Source organism: Salvia splendens, chromosome 5 (genome assembly GCF_004379255.2).
Source record: "Salvia splendens isolate huo1 chromosome 5, SspV2, whole genome shotgun sequence".
Lineage (NCBI taxonomy): Eukaryota > Viridiplantae > Streptophyta > Magnoliopsida > Lamiales > Lamiaceae > Salvia > Salvia splendens.
The window spans coordinates 16929971-16938690 of NC_056036.1; the positions used below are offsets into that span (position 1 = coordinate 16929971).

The 8720-nt window shown below is 45.8% G+C and overlaps 1 protein-coding gene across 1 annotated transcript; it reads left to right on the plus strand.

Moving 5' to 3' along the window:
• The first annotated feature begins 5540 nt into the window (after positions 1-5540).
• On the plus strand, positions 5541-8720 carry LOC121803915. Its single transcript, XM_042203489.1, has one exon. It carries the CDS (start codon positions 5541-5543, stop codon positions 8718-8720), a length of 3180 nt encoding a protein of 1059 aa, XP_042059423.1.

Sequence of the window (8720 nt, forward strand, 5' to 3'; positions counted from 1 at the left end):
GATATTCGGGTACCGTACTCTAATCCACAAACTAAAACACTAAATCAATCTCTTCTTTTCCAGCTCCCAACTGGGCTCAAGGTCTTTGGATTGTCCCTTTTATTTTTTCAAATGTTTCATTTTATCCATGAAATGACTTAAAACATGGAAATCAACAATTTCTTGTCAAATTTTCAGAATTTGGATTTCACACCAAAGGAGGAAACATGTCATCGTGATCATATGAATAAATTCCAATTATCACAATAGTAGTATCAAAGACTACTAGAGATCTACAATTGAACAAGATGTGCTCTATCATCTTATTTTCATCCATGCAAAAGTCACATCTTGCATATTCAAGCCAAGGAATACCAATCTATGCCGTTGACCTTTAGTATTGAATTTTACAAAAATGAATGATAACCAACATAAGTATATCTAGTTTCTGCTGGTTATCCTCTGACTACTCCCTTCATCCCACAATAAGAGTCACATTTGATGTGGGCACAGGTTTTAAGAAATGTAAAGAATAGTGGTTTAAAAAAGTTAGTGAAATATGGGGTCCACTTTTTTTATATTGGTTTTATAATAGAATGGGAGTGAAGTGAGTTAGTGTGTTGGTTCTATGTCCAAGCAAATCACAAGCTGCTGGACTGGTCAAGTGAGCTCGGTGAAACTGGGCTGGGTTGATGCGTTGCTAAAGCCGTGTGTGTCAACACTTGTGCAAGAGGCGCGTGTGTGAGCAAGTGAGGAGCAGAGAAAAGGAACTAGTCGTTGGGAACGGTTTCAACCGATTTTTCTTTTCTACTTCTTCACACATATTGTATATAACACACACACACACATTTTGCAGAGAGACTTAGTTAGCATTCTTGTGAGGATCCATTGATGAGGAAATCTCATCTTGAGAGTAGTTTGAGAGTTCAACATAGAGAGATACACTTTGTTAAAGCAAGATCAATATACACCATTTCTTCTTCCTCCGTGGACGTAGGTGTTTTATCACCGAACCACGTATATTACGTGTCGATCATCTTCTTGTTTCAAGTTCTTTTCTTGTTGTGCGTTTTCACCACCGAATCCCAACAAGTGGCGCCGTCTGTGGGAAATCCTTGTTCGATTGATCGGGCGATTGATTGAGTTTGTGATTGTTTGGGCGATTGAAGTGTTCTTCTGGTTCTGAGCTGGTTTTCTCGATCACAGTACACCAACTGTTCGAAGAATGCCCGCAACAAAGTTTGGGGTGGAGAAATTCACCGGCCGAAATGACTTCGGGTTGTGGAGGCTCAAGATGAAGGCGATCTTGATGCAACAAGGCTTATGGGAAATCTTGAAAGAAGATGGTAATGATGAGAAGAAACCTGAGATGGATGATAAGGAGAAAGCGAGGTCACAAGATATGCAAAACAAGGCATATAGCACACTGATTTTGAATCTTAATGACAGAGTGCTTAGGGAGTTTCTAAGGAAGATACGGCCGTCGGAGTGTGGTCGAAGTTGGAGTCATTGTATATGACTAAATCCCTTGCCAACCGTCTGCATTTGAAGCAGAAATTGCTCACATTCAAGATCTCAGATTCAAGAAGCATATTGTGCATCGATGATTTAGAGAACATTGATAAGCAGATTAAGGATGAAGACAAAGCCCTTATGTTGCTGAATTCTCTCCCAAAGAGTTATGAACATTTTAAAGATGCTATGCTCCTAGGAAGGGGATCAAAAATCAGCTATGAAGAGGTTCACTCAGCCTTGAAGCTCAAGGATTCTCAAAGATCTGCAACAAAACAGGCTGAGCCAACTGCTGAGAGCCTTTATCTGAAGAATGGTGAGAAGAAAAATTCCAAGAAGAAATTCCAGAAGAAACAAGACAAGGAGAAATCTGATGGTGGGAAGGAGACTAGAAGTTGCCACTATTGCAAGAAGCCCGGTCATCTCAAGAAGGCATGTTTTTTCTTGGAAAAGAAAGCAAGAACAAGAAAAGGGAAGTGGGGCAGATACAGCTAATGTAGCTCAGGAAGTTGAGTCACCTGAGGCTCTCAATGTACACAGTGGAACTCCTATTGAAGAGTCATGGTTTATGGACTCGGGCTGCAGTTTTCACATTTGTTCTCAAAGATCTTGGTTCCAAAATCTGGAAAGCTCTCAGGGATTAGTGATGCTTGGAAATGATCAGACTTGTGAGGTAAAGGGAGTTGGTGAGATAAGGCTAAAAATGATCAATGGCTCCATCAAGATACTCACTGAAGTTAGATTCATACCCAAGATCAAAAGAAACCTGATATCACTTGGAATGTTGGAGTCAAAAGGGTATAAGTTGGATTCTGGGAATGGCATCTTGAGGGTCACCAAAGATGCAAGAGTCATTATGGAAGCTAAGAGAAGAAATAGCCTCTACTACCTGTGAGCAGAGACAGTGATTGGATCTGCAGATGTTGCTCAGACAGAGGGCATAGATACTTGGCACTCCAGGCTAGGGCATGTTGGAGAAAAGGGAATCAAGTTGAGTACATCGGAGGGGATTGGAAGGTGTGAGCCATGTATTCTGGGCAAGGCAAAGAAACTACCTTTTGCAACTGGAAAGCACCACTCTACAACACCCTTCATGTATGCTCATAGTGATTTATGGGGTCCTGCTCAGACTGAATCTATGAGTGGAGGTAAGTACTTCATCTCCATCATAGATGATTATTCTAGGAAAGTGTGGATCTCTATTTTGAAAGATAAGTCCCAGGCTTCTGCGAAATTCAAAGAATGGCACACTAGATGTGAGAATGAGAGGGAAACTGTGTTGAAGTGTCTGAGAACAGACAATGGAATGGAGTTTCTGTCTTCTGAATTTGAGGATTTCTGCAAGCTAAAAGGTATCAAAAGGCATCGAACAGCTCCTAGAAATCCACAACAAAATGGAGTTACAGAACGTATGAATAGGACTCTACTTAAGAGAGTAAGGTGCATGCTTTTTTCTTCTGGACTGCCTAAGAAATTCTGGGCAGAGGCACTTCTACTGCAGCAGTGCTCATCAACAAATGCCCCTCATCTGCTATATCAAATGAGATTCCAGATCAGAGATGGTATGGGAGTCTTGGTGATTATTCTGGCCTAAGGAGTTTTGGCTGTGCTGCCTATGTTGCAGCAAAACAAAGCAAGCTGGAACCCAGGGCCAAGAAGTGTGTATTACTGGGATATCAAGAAGGTGTGAAGGCTTATAGGCTGTGGAGTTTGGAGCAAGAGGGTCAGAGAATTGTTGTGAGCAGAGATGTAACTTTCAATGAGCAAGAAATGCCTTTCAATAGGGATCAAGTCACTGGTACTGATAGGGAAAATGATCTGCAGAGTTTTGAGTTTGGTGAAAGTTCTGCTAGGATGAATGATGATGAAAATGAAGAAGCCTTAGATAATGAAAGTGAAGGTGTAGCTCAGCCACCATCTCAAGACATGGATAACCAACAGCCAGTAGCTGGAAATGGAAGACCAAAGAGAAATACTAAGACACCTGCTTGGTTTTCAGACTATGATATGAGCTTATTTGCTCAATGTAGCTGATGGGTTATTATATGCAGAGCCAGCAACTTATGAAGAGGCTATCAGATGCAAAGAAAGTTAGAAATGGTTTAAGGAAATGAGAGAGGAAATAGAATCATTGCTCAAAAATGGAACTTGGATTTTGATTAAGAATCCAGGAACACAGAAGTTAGTGAGTTGCAAGTGGATTTTCAAGAAAAAGGTGGAAGTGGGAGATGTAGAGACCATTCGGTTCAAAGCCAGATTAGTGGCAAGAGGTTTTACTAAGGTGGAAGGTGTAGATTTTACTGTGGTTTTTTCACCTGTGGTCAAGCACACATCCATCAGAATTTTGTTGGCACTCACTGCTTTCTATGATTGGGAATTGCATCAGTTGGATGTTAAAACTGTCTTCCTTCACGGTGATTTGGAGGAAACTATATACATGGTGCAACCTAAGGGATTTGTTAAGGCTGGGGATGAGCAAATTGTGTTTGCTCAAGAAAAGCTTGTACGGCCTCAAGCAGAGCAGCAGGCAATGGAATTTAAAATTTCATGAGCATATGGAAAGTACGGATTTTGAAAGATCAAGCTTTGATAGTTGTGTCTACATAAAGAAAAGAGGTCAGAAAGTTGTGGCATTCTTGTTGCTTTATGTAGATGATATTCTATTGGCTGGAGCAGATAGTGGCGAATTGCAGTTGGTAAAAGATAGGCTGAAAGAAAAATTTGAGATGAAGGACTTGGGGAATGCTAGAAGGATTCTTGGGATTGATATTCTGAGAAATAGGAGCAAGAGGGAATTGAAAATGGTACAAGCTGACTACATCAGCAAAATCATCAAAAAATTCCAGATGCAAGATACCAAGTCAGTCTCAATTCCACTTGCTGCACATTTTAAGCTCAGTAAGAAGCAGATGCCAAAAAACAGACCAGGAAAGGAAGGAGATGAGCTCAGTACCATATGCTAATATTGTTGGAAGTATAATGTATATCATGATATGCACAAGGCCTGATGTATCTCATGCTAAAAGTGTTGTCAGATATATGTCGAATCATGGCAAGGAGCACTGGAGTGCATTGAAGTGGATACTTAGATATCTTAGTGGATCAGTGGATGTTGGTTTACATTTTGGAGGTGGATCTTGGTCAGAAAAGGACATGGTGTTGAGGGGGTTCTGAGATTCAGATTATGCGGCCAATTTGGATAATAGAAAATCTCAAAGTGGTTACATATTTACTCTTTATGGCACTGCAATCAGCTGGAAATCAAATCTTCAGTCAGTGGGCCTTATCAACTACTGAGGTAGAATACATTTCTTTGACAGAGGCTGCAACGGAAGCAATTTGGTTGTAGGGAATTCTTCAAGATTTTGGAGTTCAACAAGATGGAGTAGAGATCTAGTGTGATAGTATGATACGAGACCCCTAACAACAGACACAACAGCAGAGCATCATGCAAAGCCGGAGGCCGCAGCAGCCGAGCAGCACGACGTAGCGCCTCCGGAGCTGACGCAGAGCGTGAGTGGCCGAAGGGAAGAGTTGACGGTGACGAAGAGATCCTTGAGGCCGAGGGACACGCTCAAGGCGCCAAGCAAGTTCAAGAATTAGTCGATTCTTTTAAGTGTTTCTTTAATTTTCTTTTCTTTTATGTTTTAGTATTTTTTGGACATTAAATTATTTATTGTTGAGTCGGGCCTGATTTATAAAGCCCCGTTCGGGTTTTCTTTGCGGTTCTTTCCCGAATGCATTAGGTTACGTCGAACCGCCCTAGGGTCTTTAGTATAAAATAGGGTATTTCATCAACACAATCTTTATGAATGAAATAATTTCCCTACAAACCTATCGTGTGAAACAAGCTATTTCTCTTTCGTTCATTGCTGCTCCGTGGAATACGTCTGCGAATTCAGCAATTCTCACGAACAATTCCGCGTGGTGGACGCGGGACTTGATCGTTGTTCCGTCGAGAAGGAAGATCACGGAGCCGTTACGGAGAACGTCTGTAACATCTGGTGCTTTCATCCCGATTACTCAACTTCTACTTGGTTACACAATTAATGGCGGGGGTATTTCCGCATGCAGAGTCCTCGTCGGGGCTGCAGCTGGGCCCGGCGGGGCAGAGGAATTCAGGCGACGGCGACGGGAGACAACATCACGTCGACCCAGTCACGTTAGGATTCGCGCAGTTGAACGCGCGATTTGATAAGATGGATCGTCGGGTCGATCACTTGGAACGACGACCGACGCCGCAGACAGGGGGCCACGAGGCCGATTGGGACGAAGCCGACCACGCGTGGGAGGACTACCGCGGGAATGGTCGGAGCGGCCGTGAGGAGTATGACCGCCCCTACCGACATCAGGGTCGGGGCCGTGGGCGCCCTAACCGGGGGGGCCGCGGAGATCGCTGTGGGGAGGCGGCGCTTGCAGGCCGAGGGAACCGCCCTGGTCAGCGCCGGGGCGACGCAGGGTATAGAACAGGTCGCCGTCGGGATAGTTGGGACCTACCACAGAGACATGACGATTGGGATGATGAGGGGTACGAGGAGCGCGGAGTAACCTCCTGGGACCCGCCCCATAATCGGGAGCGTTTTAACCGCCAGTCGTCGGATTATTCATCCGGCGTAAAGATGGACGCACCCCACTTTAATGGGACAGACACGCCAAATTGGATCTCTCGTGTGCAATACTATTTTGATCACAAGCGGGTTCCGGAAGCTGAACGTTTGCATTATGTAGTAATGCTATTCGACCCACCCGCTTCGGAGTGGATATTTAATTATCGGGAGACGAACGGTTATTGTACGTGGCCGGAGTTTTTGGACGATGTTAGGCATCGATTTGACCCCCAGAGCTTCAGGAATTATACGGGTTTGATCGCCAAGTTGGTCCAGACGACGACCGTGGCTGACTACCACGCCACATTCGAACGGTATCTCAATAGGGTGACCGACTTATCGGAGTCAGCCTTGATTCCAATTTTTATTCAAGGGCTGAAGCAGCCTCTGCAAGAAAAAGTCGAATTACAGTACCCAGAGTCGTTGGCAGAGGCAATGGCCTTGGCGTTGCGTTTGGTAGCAACACACGAAGAACGACCGCCGCACACGTCGGCATATCAGCGCCGACCGTGGCCCGGCAAGGAGCAACGCGCCACTCCGGCTCCTGGTTCTACCCAAACCGCCATGCCTCAACCACAGGACTCGCTGGTCCGTGAGGCGGACAGATCACGAGCTTATCCAATTAGAGTGTCGAACGCGGAAAAATCGGAGCGAGCCCGCCGAGGGCTCTGTTATCATTGCCCCGAAAAGTGGGTCGCTGGCCACGTTTGTAAGGTCAAATTGCTTTGTTATATGGACGACGAGGCAGACAGCCCACACGAGGCCGGTGTGGGAGAGCAGGGTTCCGAGGATGAACTAATTACTGCAGACTTATCGCACCTGCACGCCTTAGATGGCCGGGGGAGCTCCAAACCGTTTATTGTCCAGGGGACGCTGGGAGACACCACCGTCCGGGTATTAATTGACACAGGAGCGACCCTCGATTTCCTCCATCCACGGATTGCGGAGAGACTTCAGTTGGAACTAACTCAAATTAGACCATTCCGAGTGCTGGTGGGCAACGGTGCATCCTTGCTTTGTACCCATATTTCGCGAGGAACGAAGCTAACTCTGCAGGGTAGTGTATTTGTGGTGGATCTTCACATTCTCGCTCACCATGGCCCGGATGTGATATTGGGAATGAACTGGTTGGAATCGCTAGGGAAAGTGTCGGCAGACTTTGTCAGGAAAACGCTAGAATTCACTCAAGGGGATCGGACGGTGTTCTTGCAAGGGCTGATGCTAGGCCCAAGGCAGATTTCACTACACTCGCTATACACGCTAACGGCACAGCCAGCAGATCACGAGTTCTACGAAATCGTACCTTTTAACAGTGTTTCCGAGGCAGGGGCCATCGAGGGCCAGGAGGGTTTTGCGCCCAACCTGCCAGCCGAGGTACTGGAGGTATTGACGGCACACCGGGCGGTGTTCGAGCAACCCCGCGGCGTTCCCCCGACCCGCTTATTTGACCACCGGATTCATCTGTTACCAGGGACAAGGCCGATTAATGTTCGACCTTACAGATACCCTTACTTCCAAAAGACCGAAATTGAGAAACAAGTGCGCGATATGTTGGAGCAAGGTATTATTCGGCACAGTCACAGCCCTTTCTCGTCCCCGGTACTATTGATCCGCAAAAAGGATGGCACTTTTCGCTTTTGCATCGATTATCGTGCCCTCAATAAAGCAACAGTCCCGGATCATTTTCCCATACCGACGGCGGAAGAACTTTTTGATGAGTTGGGCAGCGCGAAGTATTTTACTAAGTTGGACCTTCGCTCCGGGTATCATCAAATTCGGATGAGCGAGGGTGACATCTTTAAGACGGCCTTCAGGACTCATGACGGCCACTTCGAGTTTCTTGTGATGCCTTTCGGTCTTACAAACACACCTTCCACTTTTCAGGAGGCCATGAATGCCATTTTCCAGCCACTACTCAGACAGTGTGTTATCGTCTTCTTCGATGATATCTTGATTTACAGTCCATCCCTCGAGTTGCATGGCCAGCACTTGCAGGCAGTCCTGCAGCTACTCCACGCAAATAACTTCTTCGTCAAGCTTTCCAAATGCTCGTTTTGCAGTGCCTCGGTGGAGTATTTAGGCCACATCATTGACGACGGCAAACTCAAGGCAGACCCAAACAAAATAGAAGCAATGAAGGCATGGCCTACGCCGGGAACGGTCAGACAGTTAAGGGGTTTCTTGGGTTTGACAGGCTATTATCGCCGTTTCGTAGCTCACTATGCGACGTTAGCCGCACCATTGACGGATTTGCTTAAAAAGGAGGCTTTTCGGTGGTCATCCGAGGCCGAGACAACCTTTTCAGCTCTAAAAACGGCAATGACCTCGGCACCAGTCCTGCAACTACCGAATTTCAATTTGCCCTTTTGCGTCGAGACGGATGCTTGTGACGTGGGGATTGGCGCAGTCCTGATGCAGCTAAATCATCCCATTGCGTTCTTCAGTAAGAAATTGGGTCCTCGCAGGAGAGTAGCGTCGACGTATCATAAGGAATTATACGCTATTGTGGAGGCGGTGCAAAAGTGGCGCCAATATTTATTAGGGCGCGAGTTCATTATTCGCACAGATCAGAGAAGCCTAAAGGACTTGTTGCAACAGGTGGTACAAACTCCGGACCAATAG